Source organism: Myiozetetes cayanensis, unplaced genomic scaffold (assembly GCF_022539395.1).
Source record: "Myiozetetes cayanensis isolate MyiCay16 unplaced genomic scaffold, myiCay2020 scf527, whole genome shotgun sequence".
NCBI lineage: Eukaryota > Metazoa > Chordata > Aves > Passeriformes > Tyrannidae > Myiozetetes > Myiozetetes cayanensis.
The window spans coordinates 1,662-29,488 of NW_026087773.1; the positions used below are offsets into that span (position 1 = coordinate 1,662).

Consider the following 27,827-nt stretch of genomic DNA (forward strand, 5'->3'; position numbering starts at 1 on the left):
CTGGAGGAGCTGAGAGCCCGCTGGCGGGAGCTGGAGGAGCGGGAGCGTCGGGAGAGTAAGAAATTGGTGGATGAAGAGACCCCAATAACTCCCTAATAACCTCAAAATTAGGGCTAATAACTCCCAAATTAAGGCTAATTAATGTGAATTAACACTAATTAAGGCTAATTAAGGTGTTAATTAATTAGTTAGAGGAGCTGAGGGCCCGCTGGCGGGAGCTGGAGGAGCGGGAGCGCCGGGAGAGCAACAAGTTGGTCAACAAAGAGACCCTAATTCCTCCTAATAACCCCTAATAACCACCTAATAACCCCTAATAAATGCTAATAAGGGCTAATTAAGGTGTTAATTAATCAGTTAGAGGAACTGAGGGCCCGCTGGCGGGAGCTGGAGGAGCGGGAGCGCCGGGAGAGCAAGAAATTGGCTGATGAGGAGGCCCTGAGGAGGCTCCGGCACAGCGAGGAGCAGATCGAGCACCTCCAGCGTCGATTGGCGGCCACCAAACAGGTCCTTAATTAACAGCCAGGGGTTAATTAGGGGTTTTCTCCAGCTCATTTGCATAAATCCATCTCATTTGCATAAATCAATACCCCCAGAGCCCCTCCCCCCTCTCCTCATTACCATCTTATTTGCATAAATCAATCCCCCAGAACCCTCCCCAAGACTCCCTCCCAACCCCCTCATTACCATCTCATTTGCATAAATCAATCCCCCAGAACCCTCCCCTAGAGCCCCTCTGCTCTCCTCATTAACATCTCATTTGCATAAATCAATCCCCAGAACCCTCCCCTAGAACCCCTCTGCTCTCCTCATTAACATCTCATTTGCATAAATCAATACCCCCAGACCCCCTCTCCTCATTACCATCTTATTTGCATAAATCAATTTGCCTCAAGTTCCCCCAGAACCCTCCCCAAGACTCCCTCCCACCCCCTCATTACCATCTCATTTGCATAAATCGATCCCCCAGAACCCTCCCCTAGACTCCCTCCCACTCCTCATTACCATCTCATTTGCATATATCGATCACACCCCTTAACCTTCCCCAAGGCCACTCCCACCCTCTCATTACCATCTCATTTGCATATATTGATCACACCCCCCCTACACCCTCTTGGTTTTCTCCATCTTGGTTTTCTCCATCTCATTTGCATAAACCCATCTCATTTGCATAAATCAATCACCCCAGAACCCTCCCCAAGGCCCCTCCCAACCCCTCATTCCCACTCCCTCATTACCATCTCATTTGCATAAAGTCAGACACTTCCCCAACTCCCTCTTGGTTTTCTCTGTCTCATTTGCATAAATCCATCTCATTTGCATAAATCGATCACACCCACTCTTGTGACCCCACCCCCATGTTTCCCCCTGCCCAGGAGGAGATGCTAATTAGGAAGAGGAATGCAAATGATATCATATCACATATTGATCACAACTCCCAGAACCCTCCCCCAATGCCCCTCCCACCCCTCATTACCACCTCATTTGCATAAATCAATCACCCCGAATCCCCCCAGAACCCTCCCCCAGACCCCTCCCACCCCCTCATTAGCACCTCATTTGCATATATTGATCAACCCCCAAACCCTCCCCAATGCCCCTCCCACCCCCTTCATTACCATCTTATTTGCATAAAGTCAGACACTTCCCAACTCCCTTTGGTTTTCTCCATCTCATTCGCCTAAATCCATCTCATTTGATCCTAAATCCATCTCATTTGCCTAAATCCATCTCATTTGCATAAATCTATCTCATTTGCATAAATCAATCACCCCCCTGAACCCTCCCCAAGACCCCTCCCACCTCACACTCCCTCATTACCATCTCATTTGCATATATTGGCCACATCCCATGAAGACTCCCTCCCACCACCTCATTACCATCTCATTTGCATAAATCAATCACCCAGAACCCTCCCCAAGGCCCCTCCCGCCCCCTAATTACCATCTCATTTGCATAAATCGATCACAACCCCAGAACCCTCCCCAAGGCCCCTCCCACCACCTCATTACCACATCATTTGCATAAATCGATCCCCCAGAACCCTCCCCAAGACTCCCTCCCAACCCCTCATTACCATCTCCATTTGCATAAATCAATCCCCCATAATCCTCCACAGAGCCCCTCCCGCTCCCTCATTACCATCTCATTTGCATATATCGATCACACCCCCTCTAAACCCTCTTGGTTTTCTCCATCTTGGTTTTCTCCGTCTCATTTGCATAAACCCATCTCATTTGCATAAATCAATCCCCCCAGAACCCTCTCCTAGACCCCCTCCCCCCTCTCCTCATTACCATCTTATTTGCATAAATCAATTGCCTCAAATCCCCCCAGAACCCTCCCCAAGACTCCCTCCCACCCCCTCATTACCATCTCATTTGCATAAATCAAATACTTCAAATTCCCCCAGAACCCTCCCCAAGACTCCCTCCCAACCCCCTCATTACCATCTCATTTGCATAAATCAATCCCCCAGAACCCTCCCCAAGACCCTCCCACCCCCTCATTAGCACCTCATTTGCATAAATCGATCACAACCCCAGAACCCTCCCCAAGACTCCCTCCCAACCCCCTCATTACCATCTCATTTGCATAAACCCATCTCATTTGCATAAATCAATCCCCCCAGAACCCTCCCCTAGAGCCCCTCCCAACCCCTCATTCCCACCCCCTCATTACCATCTCATTTGCATAAAGTCAGACACTTCCCCAACTCCCCTCTTGGTTTTCTCCATCTCATTTGCATAAATCCATCTCATTTGCCTAAATCCATCTCATTTGCATAAATCCATCTCATTTGCATAAATCCATCTCATTTGCATAAATCCATCTCATTTGCATAAATGAGATTGAGGGGATTTTGGGGGGTAAGAGGGGTTGGAGGGGGAGGGTTTGGCGGCCACCAAACAGGTCATTAATTAACCATTCATCAACAGGTCATTAATTGGGGTTAATTAGGAGTTGATGAAGGGAGAGGGGGAAGGGAGGGGGAGTTTTGGGGTGAATTGGGGGGATTTGGGGGTGGAAAAGGGGATTAAAGAGGGTTTTTTTGGGGGGTTGATGAGTGATTTATGCAAACGAGATGCTAATTAGGAAGAGGAATTTGGGAAGGCTAATGAATGTATGCAAATGAGATGGTAATGAGGGGAGTGGGAGTGGTTTTGAGGGGGTTTTAGGATGAATTTGGGGGGGTTTGGAGGTGGAAAAGGGGATTTAAGAGACTTTTGGGGGGAGAATTCAGGGAGGATTGTTGTGATTTATGCAAATGAGATGTTAATTAGGAAGAGGACTTTTGGAAGGTTAATGAATCTATGCAAATGAGGGGAGTGGGAGGGGGTTTGAGGGGGTTTTTGGGGTGAATTGGGGGGATTTTGGGGGGTAGGATTCCTCAATATCTCATTTGCATAAATTACTTGATCACCCTCCTCCTTCCTAATTACCATCTCATTTGCATAAAGCCAGAAACTTCTCCAGTTCCCCTCTTGGTTTTTCTTGGTTCTCATTTGCATAAATTAATCACCCCAGAACCCTCTCCAAGACTCCCACCGTCCCTCCCACCCCCTCATTACCATCTCATTTGCATATATGAATCACACCCCCTTAACCCTCCCCAATGCCCCTCCTACCCCCTCATTACCATCTCATTTGCATAAATCAATCACCCCCAGAACCCTCCCTCAGGCCCCTTCTCACCCCTTCATCACGACCTCATTTGCATCAATCTATCTCATTTGCATAAATCAATCACCCCGAATCCCCCAGACCCATCCCACCCCCTAATTACCATCTCATTTGCATATATCAATCACCACCCCCGGCAGCCATCTTGTCCCATCCGTGACCCCGCCCCCTCCTGGCAGCCATCTTGTCTCTGTCCATGACCCCACTGCTTCCTGGCAGCCATTTTGTCCCCATGGCCACACCCCTGACCCCATGGCAGCCATCTTGTCCCATCCATGACATCCCCCCCTCCTGGCAGCCATCTTGTCCCATCCATGACCCCATGGCAGCCATTTTGTTCTTGGCAGCCATCTTGTCCCATCCATGACCCCACCCCCTCCTGGCAGCCATCTTGTCCCACCCATGACGCCATGGCAGCCATTTTGTTCTTGGCAGCCATCTTGTCCCATCCATGACCCCACCCCTTCCTGGCAGCCATTTTGTCCCCATGGCCACACCCCTGACCCCATGGCAGCCATCTTGTCCCATCCATGACCCCGCCCCCTCCTGGCAGCCATCTTGTCCCACCCATGACCCCATGGCAGCCATTTTGTTCTTGGCAGCCATCTTGGTTCCATCCATGACCCCACCCCTTCCTGGCAGCCATCTTGTCCCACCCATGACCCCATGGCAGCCATTTTGTTCTTGGCAGCCATCTTGGTTCCATCCATGACCCCACCCCTTCCTGGCAGCCATCTTGTCTCTGTCCATGACCCTGCCCCCTCCTGGCAGCCATCTTGTCCCATCCATGACCCCACCCCTCCCTGGCAGCCATCTTGTCCCACCCATGACTCCACCCCCTTCCTGGCAGCCATCTTGGTTCCATCCATGACCCCACCCCTTCCTGGCAGCCATTTTGTCCCCATGGCCACACCCCTGACCCCATGGCAGCCATCTTGTCCCACCCATGACCCCGCCCCCTCCTGGCAGCCATCTTGTGACCCTTCCCCTTCCACCACAGGAGGAGGCGGCTAATTTATGCAAATGACATGCTAATTTGGAAGAGGAATCTATGCAAATGACCCTTCCCGTCCCCGTGCAGGAGGAGGAGGCGCTGCTGTCGGAGATGGACGTGACGGGGCAGGCGTTCGAGGACATGCAGGAGCAGAACCTGCGGCTGCTGCAGCAGCTGCGCGAGAAGGACGACGCCAACTTCAAGCTGATGTCGGAGCGCATCAAGGCCAACCAGATCCACAAACTGCTCCGCGAGGAGAAGGACGAGCTGGCCGAGCAGGTGCTCGCACTCAAGGCACAGGTCAGACCCTAATTAATTTATTATGTTTAATTAGAGGGGGTTAGGAAGGGTTTAGAGGGCGTAAATTGGTGTTAATGGTGGATTAATAGCCATTAATAATCATTTAATAGGGATTAATAATGGATTAATAGCTCCTAATAGTCACTTAATAGAGGTTAATAACCAGATCCACAAACTGCTCCGGGAGGAGAAGGACGAGCTGGCCGAGCAGGTGCTCGCACTCAAGGCACAGGTTGGACTCTAATTAAATAATTATGTCAAGTTTAGAGTCGTTAGGGGTGGTAAATGGGTGTTAATGGTGGATTAATAGCCATTAATAGTGATTTAATAGGGATTAATGATGGATTAATAGCTGCTAATGATCATTTAATAGGGATTAATGATGGATTAATAGCCATTAATAAACATTTAATGGCGATTAATGATGGATTAATAGCTATTGGTAACCATTTAATAGGGATTAATGATGGATTAATAGCCGTTAATAATCATTTAATAGGAGTTAATGATGGATTAATAGCTCCTAATAATCACTTAATAGAGGTTAATAACCAGATCCACAAACTGCTCCGGGAGGAGAAGGATGAGCTGGCCGAGCAGGTGCTCGCACTCAAGGCACAGGTCAGGCCTTAATTAATTTATTAAATTAAATTACAGGGGGTTTGGGGTGGTTTAGAGGGCGTAAATTGGTGTTTAATGGGTGTTAATGGTGGATTAATAGCTAATAATGATCGTTTATTAGGAATCAATGATGGATTAATAGCTATTAATGATCATATAATAGAGGTTAATGATGATTAATAGCTATTAATAGTGCATTAATAGCTGTTAATGATAGTTTAATAGGGATTAATGATGGATTAATAGCTATTAATAACAATTTAATAGGGATTAATAATGGATTAAGAGTCACTAATAGTGATTTAATAGGGATTAATGATGGATCAATGGCCATTAATAGTGATTTAATAGGGATTAATATTGGATTAATAGCCATTAATAGTGATTTAATAGGAATTGGTGATGGATTAATAGCCATTAATAACCGTTTAATAGGGATTAATGATGGATTAATAGCCATAGATAATCATTTAATAGGGATTAATAATGGATTAATGGCCATTAATAGTGATTTAATAGGAATTGGTGATGGATTACTAGCTATTAATGGTCGTTTAATAGGGATTAACGATGGATTAATAGCTATTAATAACCACTTAATAGGGATTAATAATGGATTAATAGCCATTAGTAAACGTTTAATAGGGATTAATGATGGATTAATGGCCGTTAATAATCATTTAATAGGAGTTAATGATGGATTAATAGCTCCTAATAATCATTTAACAGAGAGGAATGATGATTAATAGCTATTAATAGTGGATTAATAGCTATTAATGATCGTTTAATAGGGATTAATAATAGATTAGTGACCATTAATATTGATTTATTAGGAGTAATGATGTATTAATAGATACGGTAGGTTAATATAGCAGGTTAAGGGTTATTGATAGGCAATTAATAGAAAGTGTTGGCATCAAGGCCAAGCAGATCCACAAACTGCTCCGGGAGGAGAAGGACGAGCTGGCCGAGCAGGTGCTCGCACTCAAGGCACAGGTCAGGCCTTAATTAATTTATTAAATTAAATTAGAGGGGGTTTGGGGTGGTTTAGTGGTGGTAAATTGTCGTTTAATAGGAGTTAATGATGGATTAATAGCTGTTAATGATCATTTAATAGGAATCAATGATGGATTAATAGCTCCTAATAATCGCTTAATAGAGGTTAATGGCGGTTAATAGCTATTAATAGTGGATTAATAGCCATTAATAACCATTTAATAGGGATTAATGATGGATTAATAGCTGTTAATGGTTGTTTAATAGGGATTAATAATGGATTAATAGCCATTAATAGTGATTTAATAGGAGTTAATGATAGATTAATAGCCATTAATAATCGTTTAATAGGGATTAATGATGGATTAATAGCCATTAATAACAATTTAATAGGGATTAATAATGGATTAAGAGTCATTAATAGTGATTTAATAGGAATTGGTGATGGATTAATGGCCATTAATAGTGATTTAATAGGGATTAATGATGGATTAATAGCCATTAATAACCATTTAATAGGGATTAATGATGGATTAATAGCTCCTAATAATCACTTAGTAGAGGTTAATAACCAGACCCACAAACTGCTCCGGGAGGAGAAGGACGAGCTGGCCGAGCAGGTGCTCGCACTCAAGGCACAGGTCAGGCCTTAATTAATTTATTAAATTAAATTAAAGGTTGTCAGGGGTGGTTTAGTGGTGGTAAATTGTCGTTTAATAGGAGTTAATGGTGGATTAATAGCTCCTAATAATCATTTAATAGAGGTTAATGGTGGTTAATAGCTATTAATAGTGGATTAATAGTTGTTAATAATCATTTAATAGGGATTAATGATGGATTAATAGCTATTAATGGTCGTTTAATAGGGATTAATGATGGATTAGTAGCTCCTAATGATCATTTAATAGAGAGGAATGATGACTAATAGCTATTAATAGTAAATTAATAGCTATTAATAATCGTTTAATAGGGATTAATAATGGATCAGTGTCCATTAATAGTGATTTATTAGGAGTAATGATGTATTAATAGATACGGTGGGTCAATAATAGCAGGTTAGTGGTCATTAATGGGCAATTAATAGAAAGTGTTGGCATCAAGGCCAACCAGACCCACAAACTGCTCCGGGAGGAGAAGGACGAGCTGGCCGAGCAGGTGCTCGCACTCAAGGCACAGGTCAGACCCTAATTAATTTATTAAATTAAATTAAGAGTCGTTAGGGGTGGTTTAGTGGTGGTAAATTGTCGTTTAATAGGAGTTAATGGTGGATTAATAGCTCCTAATAATCATTTAATAGAGAGGAATGATGACTAATAGCTACTAATAGTGGGTTAATAGCTGTTAATGATCATTTAATAGGGATTAATCATGGATTAGTAGCTTTTAATAGTGGATTAATAGCTATTAATAATCATTTAATAGGGATTAATGATGGATTAATAGCCATTAATAATCATTTAATAGGAATTGGTGATGGATTAATAGCCATCAATAATCATTTAATAGGGATTAATAATGGATCAATGGCCATTAATAGTGATTTAATAGGGATTGGTGATGGATTACTAGCTATTAATGGTCGTTTAATAGGGATTAACGATGGATTAATAGCTATTAATAACCACTTAATAGGGATTAATAATGGATTAATAGCCATTAGTAAACGTTTAATAGGGATTAATGATGGATTAATGGCCGTTAATAATCATTTAATAGGAAATAATGGTGGATTAATAACTGTGATAGAAATTTAATAGGATCTACTAATGGGTTAATAGTCTTTTATAATCATTTAATAGGAATTAATGATGGATTAATAGCTCCTTATAATCACTTAATAGAAATTAATCATGGATTAGTAGCTATTAATAGTGGATTAATAGCTATTAATGATCATTTAATAGGGATTAATAACAGATTAGTGGCCATTAATAGTGATTTAATAGGAATTGGTGATGGATTAATAGCTATTAATAATAATTTAACAGGGATTAATGATGGATTAATAGCCATTGATAAGCATTTAATAGGGATTAATGATGAATTAATAGCTATTAATAACCATTTAATAGGGATTAATGATGGATTAATAGCTATTAATAACCATTTAATAGGAACTAGTGGTGGATTAATAATTGTGATAGAAATTTAATAGGATCTACTAATGGATTGATAGACATTTATAATCGTTTAATAGGGATTAATGATGGGTTAATAGCTCCTAATAATCATTTAATAGAGGTTAATGATGATTAATAGCTATTAATAGTGGATTAATAGCTGTTAATGGTCATTTAATAGGGATTAATGATGGATTAATGGCCATTAATAGTGATTTAATAGGGATTAATGATGGATTAATAGCCATTAATAATCATTTAATAGCGATTAATGATGGATTAATGGCAATTAATAATCATTTAATAGGGATTAATGATGAATTAATAGCTTTATTAGTCACTTTATAGGAGTTGATGGTTTATTAATAGCCATGTTAGGTGTTAATAATGCATTAATGATCCTTACCAGTATTTAAATAGGAATTAATCATGGATTAATAGCCATTAATAATCACTTAATAGGAATTAATGATGGGTTAATAGCCATTAATAATTAGTAGGAATTAATGATGGATTAATAGCAACACTCATGTAATAGGAATTAATGATGAGTTAATAACTATTTATAATTAATAGGAACTAATGATGGATTATTAACTATTAATAATCATTTAATAGGAGTTAGTGGTGGAATAATAGCTATTAATAGTCACTTAATAGGAGTTAATAATGTGTTAATAGTCATGAATGGTTGATTAATAGCTATTAATAGTCACTTAATAGGAAGTAATAATGTCTTAGTAGTCATTAATAATTATTTAATAGAGATTAATGATGGATTAATGACCGTGATAGAAATTTAATAGGATGTAGTGTCCTAATTAGCCCTAATAACTTCCTAATAACTCCCCAATTTTTCCAAATAACGCCAAAATAACGCCTAATAACGCCTAATTAATGGCTAATTAAGCTAATTAGCATTAATTGGCAGGTGGAGGCGCAGCTGCAGGTGGTGCAGAAGCTGCCAAAGTGACTTAATTACCCCTAATAACTCCCTAATAACCACTAATAACTTCCTAATTTCTCCAAATAACAGGCTAATACCGGCCAAATACCGGCTAATTAAGGGCTAATTAGGCTAATTAGGACTAATTAACCCCTTGTGCAGGTGGAGGTGCAGCTGCAGGTGGTGCAGAAACTGCTAAAGAGACCTAATTAGCCCTAATAACTCCCTAATAACTGTCTAATAACTGCCTAATTTCTCCAAATAACGCTGAAATAATGACTAATAAAGGGCTAATTAAGTTAATTAGGGGTAATTAACGACCTGTACAGGTGGAGGCGCAGCTGCAGGTGGTGCAGAAGCTGCCAAAGTGACCTAATAAGCCCTTAATAACTCCCTAATAACTCTCTAATTTCTCCAAATAACGCCAAAATAACGACTAGTAACGGCTAATTAATGGCTAATTAATCTAATTGCTGCTAATTGCCAGGTGGAGGCGCAGCTGCAGGTGGTGCAGAAGCTGGAGGAGAAGGAGAGGGGGCTCCAAACTCCCCTAATTACCCCTAATAACTCCCTAATAACCCCTAATAACTCCCTAATTTCTCCAAATAACAGGCTAATACCGGCCAAATACCAGCTAATTATGGGCTAATTAGGCTAATTAGGACTAATTAATGAGCTGTGCAGGCAGAGATGCAGCTGCAGGTGGTGCAGAAGCTGCCAAAGTGTCCTAATAACCCCTAATAACCCCTAATAACTCTCTAATAACTCCCTAATTCCTCCAAATAACGCCGAAATAACGACTAATAAAGGGCTAATTAAGCTAATTAGGGGTAATTAGCGACCCGTACAGGTGGAGGCGCAGCTGCAGGTGGTTCAAAAGGTGCCAAAATCCCCTAATAACCCCTAATAACTCTCTAATAAGCGCTAGTAAATTGGTTATTTCTCCAAATAACCCCAAAATAACGCCTAATAACGCCTAATTAATGGCTAATTAGACTAATTGTCGCTGATTGTCAGGTGGAGGCGCAGCTGCAGGTGGTGCAGAAGCTCCAAAGTGACCTAATAACCCCTAATAACTCCCTAATAACCACTAATAAATTCATGATTTCTGCAAATAACGGTGAAATAATGGCTAATAACACCTAATTAATGGCTAATTAATCCAATTAGCGTTAATTGTCAGGTGGAGGCGCAGCTGCAGGTGGTGCAGAAGCTGGAGGAGAAGGAGAGGGGACTCCAAACTCCCCTAATTACCCCTAATAACTCCCTAATAACCCCTAATAACTCCCTAATTTCTCCAAATAACGACCTAGTACCAACCAAATACTGACTAATTAGGGGTTAATTAAGCAAATTAAGACTAATTACCAACTCATGAAGGTGGAGGCGCAGCTGCAGGTGGTGCAGAAGCTGGAGGAGAAGGAGAGTGGGCTCCAAACTCCCCTAATTACCCCTAATAACTGCCTAATAATCCCTAATAACTCCCTAATTTCCCCAAATAACGCCAAAATAATGACTAATAAAGGGCTAATTAAGCTAATTAAGGGTAATTAACGACCTGTACAGGTGAAGGCACAGCTGCAGGTGGTTCAAAAGGTGCCAAAATCCCCTAATAACCCCTAATAACTCCCTAATAACTCTCTAATTTTTCCAAATAACGCCTAATAACGCCTAATTAAGGGCTAATTAATGGCTAATTAATCTAATTGCTGCTAATTGTCAGGTGGAGGCGCAGCTGCAGGTGGTGCAGAAGCTGGAGGAGAAGGAGAGGGGACTCCAAACTCCCCTAATAACTCCCTAATAACCCCTAATAACTCCCTAATTCCTCTAAATGACACTGAATTAATGACTAATAATGTCTAATTAAGGGTTAATTAGGCTAATTAGGACTAATTAACGACCTGTGCAGGCAGAGGCGGAGCTGCAGGTGGTGCAGAAGCTGCCAAAGTGTGCTAATTACCCCTAATAACTCCCTAATAACATCCTAATAACTCCCTAATTCCTCCAAATAACGCCGAAATAACGCCTAATAACGCCTAATTAAGGGCTAATTAATGGCTAATTAACCTAATTGTCGCTAATTGTCAGGTGGAGGCGCAGCTGCAGGTGGTGCAGAAGCTGGAGGAGAAGGAGAGGGGCTCCAAACTCCCTTAATTATCCCTAATAACTCCCTAATAACCACTAATAAGTCCCTAATTTCTCCAAATAACTGCCTAATACTAGCCAAATAGTGGCTAATTAAGGGCTAATTAAGCTAATTAAGGGTAATTAAGGACCTGTGCAGGCAGAGGCGCAGCTGCAGGTGGTGCAGAAGCTGCCAAATTGACCTAATTACCCCTAATAACTCTGTAATAACCACTAATAAATCGGTTATTTTTCCAAATAACCCCAAAATAACGCCTAATTAAGGGCTAATTAATGGCTAATTAATCTAATTGTCGCTAATTGTCAGGTGGAGGCGCAGCTGCAGGTGGTGCAGAAGCTGGAGGAGGAGGAGAGGGGGCTCCAAACTCCCCTAATTACCTCTGATAACTCCCTAATTTCTCCAAATAACACCGAAATAATGACTAATAACGCCTAATTAAGGGCTAATTAAGGGCTAATTAATCTAATTGTCGCTAATTGTCAGGTGGAGGCGCAGCTGCAGGTGGTGCAGAAGCTGGAGGAGAAGGAGAGGGGGCTCCAAACTCCCCTCATTACCCCTAATAACTCCCTAATAACTCCCTAATTTCCCCAAATAACGCCAAAATAATGACTAATAACGCCTAATTAATGGCTAATTAAGCTAATTGTCGCTAATTGTCAGGTGGAGGCGCAGTTGCAGGTGGTGCAGAAGCTGGAGGAGAAGGAGAGGGGCCTGCAGAGCGCGCTGGGGGCGGTGGAGAAGGAGCTGGCCCTGAGGAGCCAGGCCCTGGAGCTGCACAAGAGGAAGGTGAGGGGGGCCCAGGGGTGCCCCCAGGGGTGCCCAGGTGTGACCTCAGGGGTGCCCAGGTGTGCCCAGGTGTGCCCAGGGGTGCCCAGGGGTGCCCAGGGGTGCCCAGGGGTGTGATTGGTGTGCCCAGGTGTGCCCAGGTGTGCCCAGGTGTGCCCCCAGGGGTGTGTAAATGTGTGTTTGGTGCGCCCAGGTGTGCCCAGGTAACCCCCAGGTACCACCCAGGTGTGCCCAGGGGTGTGTTTGGTGTGCCCAGGTGTGCCCAGGGGTGACCTCAGGTGTGCCCAGGGGTGCCCAGGTAACCCCCCGGGGTGCCCAGGGGTGCCCAGGTGTGACCTCAGGTGTGCCCAGGGGTGCCCAGGTGTGCCCAGGGGTGCCCAGGTGTGCCCAGGTGTGCCCCCAGGTGTGTGTTTGGTGCCCCCAGGTGTGTGTTTGGTGCCCCCAGGTGTGCCCAGGGGTGCCCAGGTGTGCCCAGGGGTGCCCCCAGGTGTGTGTAAATGATTCCAGGTGTGTGTTTGGTGTCTCACCTGTGCCCAGTACCTGTTGACCAGGTGCAGGGTGGCATGGTTGGTCCCCAGGTGTGTGTTTGGTGCCCCCAGGTGTGCCCAAGGTGTGCCCAGGTGTGTGTTTGGTGCCCCCAGGTGTGTGTTGGGTGCCCCCAGGTGTGTGTTTGGTGCCCCCAGGTGTGTGTTGGGTGCCCCCAGGTGTGTGTTTGGTGCCCCCAGGTGTGTGTTGGGTGCCCCCAGGTGTGTGTTGGGTGCCCCCAGGTGTGTGTTTGGTGCCCCCAGGTGTGTGTTTGGTGCCCCCAGGTGTGTGTTTGATGCCCCCAGGTGTGTGTTTGGTGTCCCCAGGTGTGTGTTTGGTGTCCCCAGGTGTGTGTTTGGTGTGCCCAGGTGTGTGTTTGGTGTCCCCAGGTGTGTGTTTGGTGCCCCCAGGTGTGTGTTTGGTGTGCCCAGGTGTGCCCAGGTGTGTGTTTGGTGCCCCCAGGTGTGTGTTTGGTGTGCCCAGGTGTGTGTTTGGTGCCCCCAGGTGTGCCCAGGTGTGTGTTTGGTGCCCCCAGGTGTGTGTTGGGTGCCCCCAGGTGTGTGTTTGGTGTGCCCAGGTGTGCCCAGGTGTGCCCAGGTGTGCCCAGGGGTGCCCAGGTGTGTGTTTGGTGCCCCCAGGTGTGCTCAGGTGTGTCTCAACCCCTGAATTCTTCCCCTAAACCCCCAAAGAACCCCCCAAACACCCCCCAAATCCCCCCAATTCCCCAAAACGATCTCCAGGTGTACCCAGATGCCCCCAGATGCCCCCAGGTGTGTGTTGGGTGCCCCCAGGTGTCTGTTTGGTGCCCCCAGGTGTGCCCAGGTAACCCCCAGGTAACCCCCAGGTGTGCCCAGGTGTGCCCAGGTGTCTGTAGATGCCCTCAGGTGTGCCCAGGTGTGCCCAGGTGTGTTTGTCCCCCCCCAGGCAGTTGAGGCCGCCCAGCTGGCCGAGGATCTGCGTGCCCAGGGCGAGCACGTGCAGGGCTGGGTCCCAGGTGCCCCCAGGTGTGTGTTTGGTGCCCCCAGGTGTGTGTTTGGTGCCCCCAGGTGTGTGTTTGGTGTGTCCAGGTGTGTGTTTGGTGCCCCCAGGTGTGTGTTGGGTGCCCCCAGGTGTGTGTTGGGTGCCCCCAGGTGTGTGTTTGGTGCCCCCAGGTGTCTGTAGATGCTCTCAGGTGTTTGTTTGGTGTCCCCAGGTGTGCCCAGGTGTGTCCCAGCCCCCCAAATCTCCCCTAAACCCCCAAAATAACCCCCCAGAATCCCCCCTAAACACCCCCCAGGTGCCACCAGGTGTGTGTTTGGTACCCCTAGGTGTGCCCAGGTGTGTCCCAGGTGTGTCCCAGGTATCTCAGATGTATCTCAGGTGTCCCCAGGTGCCCCCAGGTGTGCCCAGGTGTGTGTTTGGTGTCTGTAGATGCCCCCAGGTGTGTGTTTGGTGCCCCCAGGTGTTCCCAGGTGTGCCCAGGTGTGTGTTTGGTGTGCCCACGTGTGCCCAGGTGTGTGTTCGGTGTCCCCAGGTGTGTGTTTGGTGTGCCCAGGTGTGCCCAGGTGTGTGTTTGGTGCCCCCAGGTGTGTGTTGGGTGCCCCCAGGTGTGCCCAGGTGTGCCCAGGTGTGTGTTTGGTGCGCCCAGGTGTGTGTTTGGTGTGCCCAGGTGTGTGTTTGGTGCCCCCAGGTGTGTGTTTGATGCCCCCAGGTGTGTGTTTGGTGCCCCCAGGTGTGTGTTTGGTGCGCCCAGGTGTGTGTTTGGTGCCCCCAGGTGTGTGTTTGGTGTGCCCAGGTGTGTGTTTGGTGTGCCCAGGTGTGCCCAGGGGTGCCCAGGGGTGCCCAGGTGTGTGTTTGATGCCCTCAGGTGTGCCCAGGTGTGCCCAGGGGTGCCCAGGTGTGTGTTTGATGCCCTCAGGTGTGCCCAGGTGTGCCCAGGGGTGCCCAGGTGTGTGTTTGGTGCCCCCAGGTGTGCTCAGGTGTGTCTCAACCCCTGAATTCTTCCCCTAAACCCCAAAGAACCCCCAAACACCCCCCAAATCCCCCCAATTCCCCCCCCAAAACGACCTCCAGGTGTACCCAGATGCCCCCAGATGCCCCCAGGTGTGTGTTGGGTGCCCCCAGGTGTCTGTTTGGTGCCCCCAGGTGTGCCCAGGTGTGTCCCAGGTATCTCAGGTGTGCCCAGGTGTGCCCAGGTGTGTGTAGATGCCCTCAGGTGTGCCCAGGTGTGCCCAGGTGTGTGTAAATGCCCCCAGGTGTGCCCAGGTGTGTCATTGCAGGCAGTTGAGGCCGCCCAGTTGGCCGAGGATCTCCGTGCCCAGGGCGAGCACGTGCAGGGCTGGGTCTCAGGTGCCCCCAGGTGTGCCCAGGTGTGTGTTTGGTGCCCCCAGGTGTGTGTTTGGTGCCCCCAGGTGTGTGTTTGGTGCCCCCAGGTGTGCCCAGGTGTGTGTTTGGTACCCCCAGGTTTCTGTAGATGCCCCCAGGTGCCCCCAGGTGTGCCCAGGTGTGCCCAGGTGTGTTTCCCACCCCCCCAGGCAGTTGAGGCCGCCCAGCTGGCCGAGGATCTCCGTGCCCAGGGCGAGCACGTGCAGGGCTGGGTCCCAGGTGCCCCCAGATGTGCCCAGGTGTGTGTTTGATGCCCCCAGGTGTGCCCAGGTGTGTGTTTGATGCCCCCAGGTGCCCCCAGGTGTGCCCAGGTGTACCCAGGTGTGTGTTTGGTGTCTGTAGATTCCCCCAGGTGTGCCCAGGTGTCCCCAGGTGTGTGTAAATGCCCCCAGGTGTGCCCAGGTGTGTCATTGCAGGCAGTTGAGGCCGCCCAGTTGGCCGAGGATCTCCGTGCCCAGGGCGAGCACGTGCAGGGCTGGGTGCTCAGGTATGCCCCAGGTGTGCCCAGGTGTGTGTTTGGTGCCCCCAGGTGTGCCCAGGTGTGTGTTGGGTGCCCCCAGGTGTGCCCAGGTGTGTGTTTGGTGCCCCCAGGTGTGCCCAGGTGTGTGTTTGGTGCCCCCAGGTGTGTGTTTGATGCCCCCAGGTGTGTGTTTGGTGCCCCCAGGTGCCCCCAGGTGTGTGTTTGGTGTGCCCAGGTGTGTGTTTGGTGCCCCCAGGTGTGCCCAGGTGTGTGTTGGTGCCCCCAGGTGTGTGTTGGTGCCCCCAGGTGCCCCCAGGTGTGTGTTTGGTGCCCCCAGGTGTGTGTTGGGTGCCCCCAGGTGTGTGTTTGGTGTGCCCAGGTGTGTGTTTGGTGCCCCCAGGTGTGTGTTGGGTGCCCCCAGGTGTGTGTTTGGTGTGCCCAGGTGTGTGTTTGGTGCCCCCAGGTGTGTGTTTGGTGCCCCCAGGTGTGCCCAGGTGTGTGTTGGGTGCCCCCAGGTGCCCCCAGGTGTGTGTTTGGTGCCCCCAGGTGTGCCCAGGTGTGTGTTGGGTGCCCCCAGGTGTGTGTTTGGTGCCCCCAGGTGTGCCCAGGTGTGTGTTTGGTGCCCCCAGGTGTGCCCAGGTGTGCCCAGGTGTGTTTCCCACCCCCCCAGGCAGTTGAGGCCGCCCAGCTGGCGGAGGATCTCCGTGCCCAGGGCGAGCACGTGCAGGGCTGGGTCCCAGGTGTGCCCAGGTGTGTCTTAGGTATCTCAGGTGTATCTCAGGTGCCCCCAGGTGCCCCCAGGTGCCCCCAGGTGTGTCATTGCAGGCAGTCGAGGCCGCCCAGCTGGCCGAGGATCTCCGTGCCCAGGGCGAGCACGTGCAGGGCTGGGTCCCAGGTGCTCCCAGGTGTGTGTTTGGTGCCTCCAGGTGTGCCCAGGTGTGTGTTTGGTCTCTCACCTGTGCCCAGTACCTGTTGACCAGGTGCAGGGTGGCATGGTTGGTCCCCAGGTGTGTGTTGGGTGCCCCCAGGTGTGTGTTTGGTGCCCCCAGGTGTGTGTTTGGTGCCCCCAGGTGTGTGTTTGATGCCCCCAGGTGTGTGTTTGGTGCCCCCAGGTGTGCCCAGGTGTGTGTTGGGTGCCCCCAGGTGTGTGTTTGGTGCCCCCAGGTGTGTGTTGGGTGCCCCCAGGTGTGTGTAAATACCCCCAGGTGTGCCCAGGTGTGCCCAGGTGTGTTTTTGTCCCCCCCAGGCAGTTGAGGCTGCCCAGCTGGCCGAGGATCTCCGTGCCCAGGGCGAGCACGTGCAGGGCTGGGTCCCAGGTGTGCCCAGGTGTGTGTTTGGTGCCCCAGGTGTGCCCAGGTAACCCCCAGGTGTGTGTTTGATGCCCCCAGGTGTGTGTTTGATGCCCCCAGGTGTGTGTTTGGTGCCCCCAGGTGCCCCCAGGTGTGTGTTGGGTGCCCCCAGGTGTGTGTTTGGTGCCCCCAGGTGTGTGTTTGGTGCCCCCAGGTGCCCCCAGGTGTGTGTTTGGTCTCCCCAGGTATCTCAGGTGTATCTCAGGTGCCCCCAGGTGTGTGTTTGGTGTTTGTTTGGTGCCCCCAGGTGTGTGTTGGGTGCCCCCAGGTGTGTGTTGGGTGCCCCCAGGTGCCCCCAGGTGTGGTGCCAGGTGAGGTACCTGCTCCAGGGCCTCTGCCAGGTGCCTGTCGAGCCTCCCCTCCCTCTTCCTGAGCTTGGCACTGTCCCACTGCAGCCCCTCCAGGTGTGCCCAGGTGTGCCCAGGTGTGTGTTTGGTGCCCCCAGGTGTGCCCAGGTGTGTGTTTGGTGCCCCAGGTGTGTGTTGGGTGCCCCAGGTGTGTGTTTGGGTGCCCCCAGGTGCCCCCAGGTGTGTGTTTGGTGCCCCCAGGTGTGTGTTTGGTGCCCCCAGGTGTGTGTTTGGTGTGCCCAGGTGTGTGTTGGGTGCCCCCAGGTGTGTGTTTGATGCCCCCAGGTGTGTGTTGGGTGCCCCCAGGTGCCCCCAGGTGTGTGTTTGGTGTCCCCAGGTGTGTGTTTGATGCCCCCAGGTGTGTGTTGGGTGCCCCCAGGTGTGTGTTTGGTGCCCCCAGCTGTCCCCAGGTGTGCCCAGGTGTGTGTAAATGATTCCAGGTGTGTATAAATGCCCTCAGGTGTGCCCAGGTGTGTGTCAATGCCCCCAGGTGCCCCCAGGTGTGTGTTGGGTGCCCCCAGGTGTGTGTTTGGTGCCCCCAGGTGCCCCCAGGTGTGCCCAGGTGTGTGTTTGATGCCCCCAGGTGTCCCCAGGTGTGTGTTTGGTGCCCCCAGGTGTGTGTTTGGTGCCCCCAGGTGTGTGTTTGGTGTGCCCAGGTGTGTGTTTGGTGCCCCCAGGTGCCCCCAGGTGTGTGTTTGGTGTGCCCAGGTGTGTGTTTGGTGCCCCCAGGTGCCCCCAGGTGTGTGTTTGGTGTGCCCAGGTGTGTGTTTGGTGCCCCCAGGTGTGTGTTTGGTGCCCCCAGGTGTGTGTTTGGTGTGCCCAGGTGTGTGTTTGGTGCCCCCAGGTGTGTGTTTGGTGTGCCCAGGTGTGTGTTTGGTGCCCCCAGGTGTGTGTTTGGTGCCCCCAGGTGTGTGTTTGGTGCCCCCAGGTGTGTGTTTGGTGTGCCCAGGTGTGTGTTTGGTGCCCCCAGGTGTGCCCAGGTGTGTGTTTGGTGCCCCCAGGTGTGTGTTTGGTGTGTCCCAGGTATCTCAGGTGTATCTCAGGTGCCCCCAGGTGTGTGTAAATGCCCCCAGGTGCCCCCAGGTGTTTGGTGCCCCCAGGTGTGTGTTTGGTGCGTCCCAGGTATCTCAGGTGTATCTCAGGTGCCCCCAGGTGTGTGTTTGGTGCCCCCAGGTGTGCCCAGGTGTGCCCAGGTGTGTGTTTGGTGCCCCCAGGTGTCTGTAGATGCCCCCAGGTGTGCCCAGGTGTGCCCAGGTGCCCCCAGGTGTGCCCAGGTGTGTGTTTGGTGTGCCCAGGTGTGCCCAGGTGTCCCCAGGTGTGTGTTTGGTGTCCCCAGGTGTGTGTTTGGTGCCCCCAGGTGTGCCCAGGTGTGTGTTTGGTGTGCCCAGGTGTGCCCAGGTGTGCCCAGGTGTGTCATTGCAGGCAGTCGAGGCGGCCCAGCTGGCCGAGGATCTCCGTGCCCAGGGCGAGCACGTGCAGGGCCGGCTGCGGGAGCTGCAGGTGTGCGCGGCCGAGAACAGAGCGGCCAAGGACAAGGAACAGCTCAGCCTCAAGAGGGCTCAGGTAAAGAGATTTTGGGGTAAATTCATGGTTTTTTGGGATTTTGGGATTTTTTGGGGGGGATTTGGGGGGATTTGGGGGGGTTTGAGGGGGTTTGGGGAGCTGCAGGTGTGCGCGGCTGAGAACAGAGCAGCCAAGGACAAGGAACAACTCAGCCTCAAGAGGGCTCAGGTGAGGAAATTTGGGGTAAATTTGGGATTTTTTGGGGTTTTGGGATGATTTGGGACGATTTTGGGATCATTTGGGACAATTTTGGGGGGTTTTGGGGGTGATTTTTGAGGATTTTGGAGGGGTTTGGGGGAAGTTTGAAGAGCTAAAAGGTCAAGGCCAAGGAGCAGCTCAGCCTCAAGAGGGCTCAGGTAAAGAGATTTTGGGGTAAATTTAGGATTTTTTGGGATTTTGGGATGATTTGGGACAATTTTGGGGGGTTTTGGGGTGATTTTTGGGGGTTTTGGGGGGGTTTTTAGGAAGGGGTTTGGTGGAAATTTAAAGAATTAAGAGACCAAGACCAAGGAGCAACTCAACCTTAAGAGGGTTCAGGTAACAAAATTTGGGGTAAATTTGGGATTTTTTGGGGGTTTTTGGGAAATTTTGGGACAATTTTTTGGGGATTTGGGGGGTCTCCAGGGTCCCATGGGTGTCCCTAGGGATCTCTAGGGTCCCATGGGTGTCCATAGGGTCCCCTGGGTGTCCATAGGGTCCCATGGGTGTCCATAGGGATCTCTAGGGTCCCATGGGTGTCCATAGGGATCTATAGGGTCCCATGGGTGTCCATAGGGTCCCATGGGTGTCCATAGGGATCTATAGGGTCCCATGGGTGTCCATAGGGTCCCATGGGTGTCCATAGGGTCCCATGGGTGTCCATAGGGATCTCTAGGCTCCCATGGCTGTCCATAGGGTCCCATGGGTGTCCATAGGGTCCCATGGGTGTCCCTGAGGTCCCATGGGTGTCCCTGAGGTCCCCTGGGTGTCCCTGGGGTCCCATGGGTGTCCAAAGGGATCTATAGGGTCCCATGGGTGTCCATAGGGATCTATAGGGTCCCATGGGTGTCCATAGGGTCCCATGGGTGTCCATAGGGTCCCATGGGTGTCCATAGGGTCCCATGGGTGTCCATAGGGGTCTATAGGGTCCCATGGGTGTCCATAGGGTCCCATGGGTGTCCATAGGGATCTATAGGGTCCCATGGGTGTCCCTAGGGGTCTATAGGGTCCCATGGGTGTCCATAGGGTCCCATGGGTGTCCATAGGGATCTATAGGGTCCCATGGGTGTCCATAGGGATCTCTAGGGTCCCATGGGTGTCCATAGGGTCCCATGGGTGTCCATAGGGATCTCTAGGGTCCCATGGGTGTCCATAGGGATCTATAGGGTCCCATGGGTGTCCATAGGGATCTATAGGGTCCCATGGGTGTCCATAGGGATCCATAGGGTCCCATGGGTGTCCATAGGGTCCCATGGGTGTCCCTGGGGTACCCTGGGTGTCTGTAGGGTCCCCTGGGTGTCCCTGAGGTCCCATGGGTGTCCCTAGGGATCTATAGGGTCCCATGGGTGTCCATAGGGTCCCATGGGTGTCCCTAGGGATCTATAGGGTCCCATGGGTGTCCATAGGGTCCCATGGGTGTCCCTGAGGTCCCATGGGTGTCCCTGAGGTCCCATGGGTGTCTATAGGGTCCCCTGGGTGTCCCTGAGGTCCCCTGGGTGTCCCTGAGGTCCCATGGGTGTCCCTGAGGTCCCATGGGTGTCTCTAGGGTCCCCTGGGTGTCCCTGAGGTCCCCTGGGTGTCCCTGGGGTCCCATGGGTGTCCCTGAGGTCCCATGGGTGTCCCTGTCCCCTCCCCCCCAGGAGGAGCTGTCGAGGCTGCGCCGGAAGCTGGAGAAGCAGCGCAAGGTTGAAGTTTACGCCGACGCCGATCAGATCCTGCAGGAGGAGATCAAGGAGTACCGGGTGGGCTTGGGGGAGGGGAGGGGGAGGGGCTTCCAGGTCAACCAGGGGGGACCTTGGGGTGGGGGGGGAGACCTGAGGTGGGTTTGAAAGGGCTTGGTTGGGTTAGAAGACCTTAGGTGGGTTTGGAAGATCTTGGGTGGGTTGGAAGGTCTTGGTTGACCTTGGTTGGGTTTGGAAGGTCTTGGTTGGGTTTGGAAGGTCTTGGTTGGGTTGGAAGGTCTTGGTGGGGTTTGAAAGGGTTTGGAAGGTCTTGGTTGGGTTTGGAAGGTCTTGGTTGACCTTGGGTGGGTTTGGAAGACTTTGGGTGGATTGGGAGGCCTTGGGTAGGGTGGGAAGGTGTTGGTTGGGTTTGGAAGGGCTTGGTTGGGTTTGGAAGGTCTTGGTTGACCTTGGTTGACCTTGGTTGGGTTTGGAAGAGCTTGGTTGACCTTGGTTGGGTTTGGAAGGTCTTGGTTGGGTTTGGAAGGTCTTGGTTGGGTTTGGAAGGGCTTGGTTGGGTTTGGAAGGGCTTGGTTGGGTTTGGAAGGTCTTGGTTGGGTTTGGAAGGTCCTGGTTGACCTCAGTTGACCTTGGTTGAGTTTGGAAGAGCTTGGGTGGGTTGGAAACCTTGGTTGATCTCCAAAGACCTTCAGTTGACCTTGGTTGGGTTTGGAAGGTCTTGGTTGACCTTGGTTGGGTTTGGAAGGCCTTGATTGACCTCCAAAGACTTTCAGTTGACCTTGGTTGACCTCAGTTGACCTTAGTTGACCTTACTTGATCTCAGCTGACTTTGGTTGACCTGAGTTGACCTCAGTTGACCTTGGTTTGGGGGAGGGGAGGGGGGAGGGGCTTCCAGGTCAACCAGGGGGGACCTTGGGGTGGGGTGGGAGACCTGAGGTGGGTTTGAAGGGCTTGGGTGGGTGAGAAGGCTTTTAGTTGAGCTTGGTTGGGTTCTATGACCTTGGTTGAGCTCAATTGATCTCAGTTGATCTTGATTGAGTTCTTAGACCTTGGTTGACCTCATTTGACCTTGGTTGATCTCAGTTGACTTTGGTTGATCTCAGTTGACTTTGGTTGACCTCAGTTGACTTTGGTTGACCTCAGTTGACTTTGGTTGACCTCAGTTGATCTCAGTTGACTTTGGTTGACCTTGGTTGACCTTGGTTGACTTCAGTTGACCTCAGTTGACCTTGACTGAGTTCTTAGACCTTGGTTGACCTCAGTTGACCTCAGTTGACTTTGGTTGACCTCAGTTGACCTCACTTGACCTTGGTTGACATCAGTTCATCTCAGTTGACTTTGGTTGACCTCGGTTGAGTTTGGTTGACCTTGGTTGACCTCAGTTGATCTCAGTTGACCTTGATTGAGTTCTTAGACCTTGGTTGACCTCAGTTGACCTCAGTTGACTTTGGTTGACCTCAGTTGACTTTGGTTGACCTCAATTGACTTCAGTTGCCTTTGGCTGAGCTCAGTTGACCTTGATTGACTTCAGTTGAGTTTGGTTGAGCTCAGTTGATCTCAGTTGACCTTGGCTGAGTTCTAGGAACTCAGTTGATCTCAGTTGACCTCAATTGACCTCCCACCTCTTTGAACCACCCTTGGGACCCCCCCATTGTCCCCCCTCCAGGCCCGCCTGACGTGCCCCTGCTGCAACGCTCGCAAAAAGGACCTTGGTTGAGTTCAGTTGACTTTGGTTGATCTCAGTTGACCTCAGTTGAGCTTGATTGCCTTCAGTTGACTTTGGTTGACCTCAGTTGAGCTCAGTTGACTTTGGTTGACCTCAGTTGACTTTGGTTGACCTCAGTTGACTTTGGTTGACTTCAGTTGACTTTGATTGACCTTGGTTGACCTCAGTTGACCCTGGTTGATCTCAGTTGACCTTGGTTGATCTCAGTTGACCTTGGATGAGTTCTTAGACCTTGGTTGACCTCAGTTGACCTTAATTGACCTTGGATGAGTTCTTAGACCTTGGTTGACCTCAGTTGACCTTAATTGACCTTGGATGAGTTCTTAGACCCCGGTTGACCTCAGTTGACTTTGGTTGACCTCAGTTGATCTTGGTTGACTTCAGTTGACCTTGCATGAGTTCTTAGACCTCGGTTGACCTCTCACCTCTTTGAACCACCCTTGGAACCCCCCATTGTCCCCCTCCAGGCCCGCCTGACGTGCCCCTGCTGCAACGCGCGCAAGAAGGACCTTGCTTGAGTTCAGTTGACTTTGGTTGACCTCAGTTGACCTCAGTTGAGCTTGACTGACTTCAGTGGACTTTGGTTGATCTTAGTTGAGCTCAGTTGACTTCAGTTGATCTCAGTTGACTTTAGTTGATCTCAGTTGAGCTCAGTTGACTTTGGTTGACCTCAGTTGACCTCAGTTGACCTCAGTTGACTTTGGTTGACCTCAGTTGACCTCGGTTGACCTCAGTTGACCTTGGCTCAGCTCTATGACCCTTGTTGACCTCAGTTGACTTTGGTTGACCTCAGTTGACCTTGGTTGACTTCAGTTGACCTTGTTTGGCCTCAGTTGACCTTGGTTGACTTCAGTTGACTTTGGTTGATCTCAGTTGACCTCAGTTGAGTTCAGTTGACTTTGGTTGACCTCAGTTGACTTTGGTTGATCTCAGTTGACCTCAGTTGACTTTGCTTGACCTCAGTTGACTTTGGTTGACCCCAGTTAACCTCAGTTGACCTCCCACCTCTTTGAACCACCCTTGGAACCCCCATTGACCCTCCCTCCAGGCCCGCCTGACGTGCCCCTGCTGCAACGCTCGCAAGAAGGACCTTGCTTGAGTTCTAAGACCTTGGTTGATCTCAGTTGACCTCAGTTGAGCTCAGTTGACTTTGCTTGACCTCAGTTGACTTTGGTTGACCTCAGTTGACTTCTTGGTTGACTCTGGGACCTCAGTTAACTTCAGTTGACCTTGACTGAGTTCTTAGACCTTGGATTGACCTCAGTTGACTTTGAGTTGACCTCAGTTGATCTTCAGTTGACTTCAGTTGACCTTGGCATGAGTTCGTTAGACCTCAGTTGACCTCTCACCTCTTTGAACCACCCTTGGACCCCCCATTGCCCCCTCCAGGCCCGCCTGACGTGCTCCCTGCTGCAACGCCGCAAGAAGGACCTTGCTTGAGTTCAGTTGACTTTGGTTGACCTCAGTTGACTCTAGCTGAGCTTGACTGACTTCAGTTGACTTTGCTGATCTTAGCTGAGCTCAGTTGACTTCAGTTGATCTCAGTTGACTTTAGTTGACCTCAGTTGAGCTCAGTTGACTTTGGTTGACCTCAGTTGACCTCAGTTGACCTCAGTTGACTTTGGTTGACCTCAGTTGACTTCGGTTGACCTCAGTTGACCTTGCCAGCTCTCATGACCTTGTTGACCTCAGTTGACCTTGGTTGACCTCAGTTGACCTTGGTTGACTTCAGTTGACCTTGTTTGGCCTCAGTTGACCTTGGTTGACTTCAGTTGACTTTGGTTGATCTCAGTTGACCTCAGTTGACTTTGGTTGACCTCAGTTGACCTCAGTTGACTTTGGCTTGACTTCAGTTGACTTTGGTTGACCTCAGTTGACCTCAATTGACCTCCCACCTCTTTGAACCACCCTTGGGACCCCCCCATTGCCCCCCTCCAGGCCCGCCTGACGTGCCCCTGCTGCAACGCTCGCAAGAAGGACCTTGCTTGAGTTCTAAGACCTTGGTTGATCTCAGTTGACCTCAGTTGAGCTCAGTTGACTTTGCTTGACCTCAGTTGACTTTGCTTGACCTCAGTTGACTTTGGTTGACCTTGGTTGACTTCAGTTAACTTCAGTTGACCTTGACTGAGTTCTTAGACCTTGGATTGATCTCAGTTGACCTTGGATGAGTTCTTAGACCTCAGTTGAGCTCAGTTGACTTTGGTTGACTTCAGTTGACTTTGGTTGACCCCAGTTGACCTCAATTGACCTCCCACCTCTTTGAACCACCCTTGGGACCCCCCCATTGTCCCCCCTCCAGGCCCGCCTGACGTGCCCCTGCTGCAACGCTCGCAAGAAGGACCTTGCTTGAGTTCTAAGACATTGGTTGACCTCAGTTGATCTCAGTTGACCTTGGTTGACCTGAGTTGATCTCAGTTGACCTTGGTTGACCTCAGTTGACCTCAGTTGACCTCAGTTGACTTTGGTTGAGTTCTTAGACCTTGGTTGACCTCAGTTGACCTCAGTTGACTTTGGTTGACCTCAGTTGACTTTGGTTGATCTCAATTGACCTCAGTTGCCTTTGGCTGAGCTCAGTTGACCTTGATTAACTTCAGTTGACTTTGGTTGAGCTCAGTTGATCTCAGTTGATCTCAGTTGACCTTGGCTGAGTTCTAGGAACTCAGTTGACCTCAATTGACCTCCCACCTCTTTGAACCACCCTTGGAACCCCCCCATTGTCCCCCTCCAGGCCCGCCTGACGTGCCCCTGCTGCAACGCTCGCAAGAAGGACCTTGCTTGAGTTCTAAGACCTTGGTTGATCTCAATTGACTTTGGTTGACCTCAGTTGACTTTGGTTGATCTCAGTAGACTTTGGTTGACCTCAGTTGACCTTGGTTGACTTCATTTGACCTTGGTTGGCCTCAGTTGACCTTGGTTGACTTCAGTTGACTTTGGTTGATCTCAGTTGACTTTGGTTGACCTCAGTTGACTTTGGCTGAGCTCAGTTAACCTTGATTGACCTCAGTTGACCTTGACTGAGTTCTTAGACCTTGGTTGACCTCAGTTGACCTCTGTTGACCTTGGTTGACCTCTGTTGACCTTGGTTGACCTCAGTTGACTTTGGTTGACCTCAGTTGAGCTTAGTTGACTTTGGTTGAGCTCAGTTGACCTTGATTGACCTCAGTTGACTTTGGTTGACCTCAGTTGAGTTTGATTGACCTCAGTTGATCTCAGTTGACTTTGGTTGACCTCAGTTGAGTTTGGTTGACCTCAGTTGACTTTGGTTGACCTCAGTTGACCTCAGTTGGCCTTGGATGAGTTCTTAGACCTTGGGTTGATCTTAGTTGACCTTGGTTGATCTCAGTTGACCTCAATTGACCTTGGATGAGTTCTTAGACCTCCGTTGACCTTGGTTGACCTCAGTTGACCTTGGTTGACCTCAGCTGACCTCAGTTGACTTTGGTTGATCTCAGTTGACTTTGGTTGACCTTGGTTGACCTCAGTTGATCTCAGTTTACCTCGGTTGAGCTCAGCTGTTCTCAGTTGACCGTGGTTGAGCTCAGTTGACTTTGGTTGACCTCATTTGACCTCAGTTGACCTCCCACCTCTTGGAACCCCCCCATTGCCCCCCCTCAGGCCCGCCTGACGTGCCCCTGCTGCAACGCTCGCAAGAAGGACCTTGGTTGACCTCAGTTGACCTTGGTTGATCTCAGTTGACTTTGGTTGACCTCAGTTGACCTCAGTTGAGCTTGGTTGACCTCAGTTGACCTTGGATGAGTTCTTAGACCTCGGTTGACCTCAGTTGACTTTGGTTGATCTCAATTGACCTCCCACCTCTTTGAACCACCCTTGGGACCCCCCCATTGCCCCCTCCAGGCCCGCCTGACGTGCCCCTGCTGCAACGCTCGCAAGAAGGACCTTGGTTGACCTCAGTTGACCTTGGTTGATCTCAGTTGACTTTGGTTGACCTCAGTTGACCTCAGTTGAGCTTGGTTGACCTCAGTTGACCTTGGATGAGTTCTTAGACCTCGGTTGACCTCAGTTGACTTTGGTTGATCTCAATTGACCTCCCACCTCTTTGAACCACCCTTGGGACCCCCCCATTGCCCCCTCCAGGCCCGCCTGACGTGCCCCTGCTGCAACGCTCGCAAGAAGGACGCGGTGCTCACCAAGTGCTTCCACGTCTTCTGCTTCGAGTGCGTCAAGAGCCGCTACGACACCCGCCAGCGCAAGTGCCCCAAGTGCAACGCCGCCTTCGGCGCCCACGACTTCCACCGGGTCTACATCAGCTGAAGGGACCCTCCCCTGCTGACCCCCGACCTCTCCTGGCCACCCAGAGTCACCTGGTGGTGGTCCAAGGTCAACCACGGTTGGCCAAGGTCAACTTTGGGTCATCCCAGTCTTGAAGCTCCCAAATTTTCTCCTTGTTTTTTGACCTTTCTTGGTTGAGATCTTGACCCCTGACCCTCCCCTGGTGACCCCTGACCTCCCCTGGCCACCCAGAGTCACCTGGTGGTGGCCCAAGGTCAACCACGGTTGGTCGAGGTCAACTTTGGGTCATCCCAGTTTTGAAGCTCCCGAAATTTGCTCCATTTTTTGACCTTTCATGGTTGAGTTCTTGATCCTTGACCCTCTCTTGATGACCTCTGACCTCTCCTGGCCACCCAGAGTCACCTGGTGGTGACCCAAAGGTCAGCCATGGTTGGCCAAGGTCAACTTTGGGTCCATCCCAACCTTTGACCCCCCCAAATTTTTGACCTTTCCTGGTTGACCTTTGACCAACCCTTGACCTCTGATCCTCCCCTGATGACCTCTGACCTTCCCCTGATGACCCCTGACCCTCCCCTGATGACCCCTGACCTTCCCCTGATGACCCTGACCCTCCCCTGATGACCCTTGACCTCTCCTGATGACCCCTGACCTCCCCTGACCTCCCCTGGCCACCCAGAATGACCTCATGGTGGCCCAAAGGTCAATTTTGGGTCCATCCCAACTTTTGACCGCCCCAAATTTTTGACCTTTCCTGGTTGACCTTGACCAACCC

The 27,827-nt window shown here is 50.1% G+C and overlaps 1 protein-coding gene across 1 annotated transcript; it reads left to right on the plus strand.

Moving 5' to 3' along the window:
* Positions 1-27,827, plus strand: LOC126649971 (E3 ubiquitin-protein ligase BRE1B-like; the record flags this gene model as incomplete). The annotated part of the gene is made up of 7 exons (XM_050334403.1): positions 1-55; positions 329-504; positions 4,763-4,975; positions 12,465-12,590; positions 19,058-19,198; positions 21,037-21,138; positions 26,900-27,827. Coding segments are annotated over 7 exons (990 nt in total), but the record flags the coding sequence as incomplete, so codon positions are not given.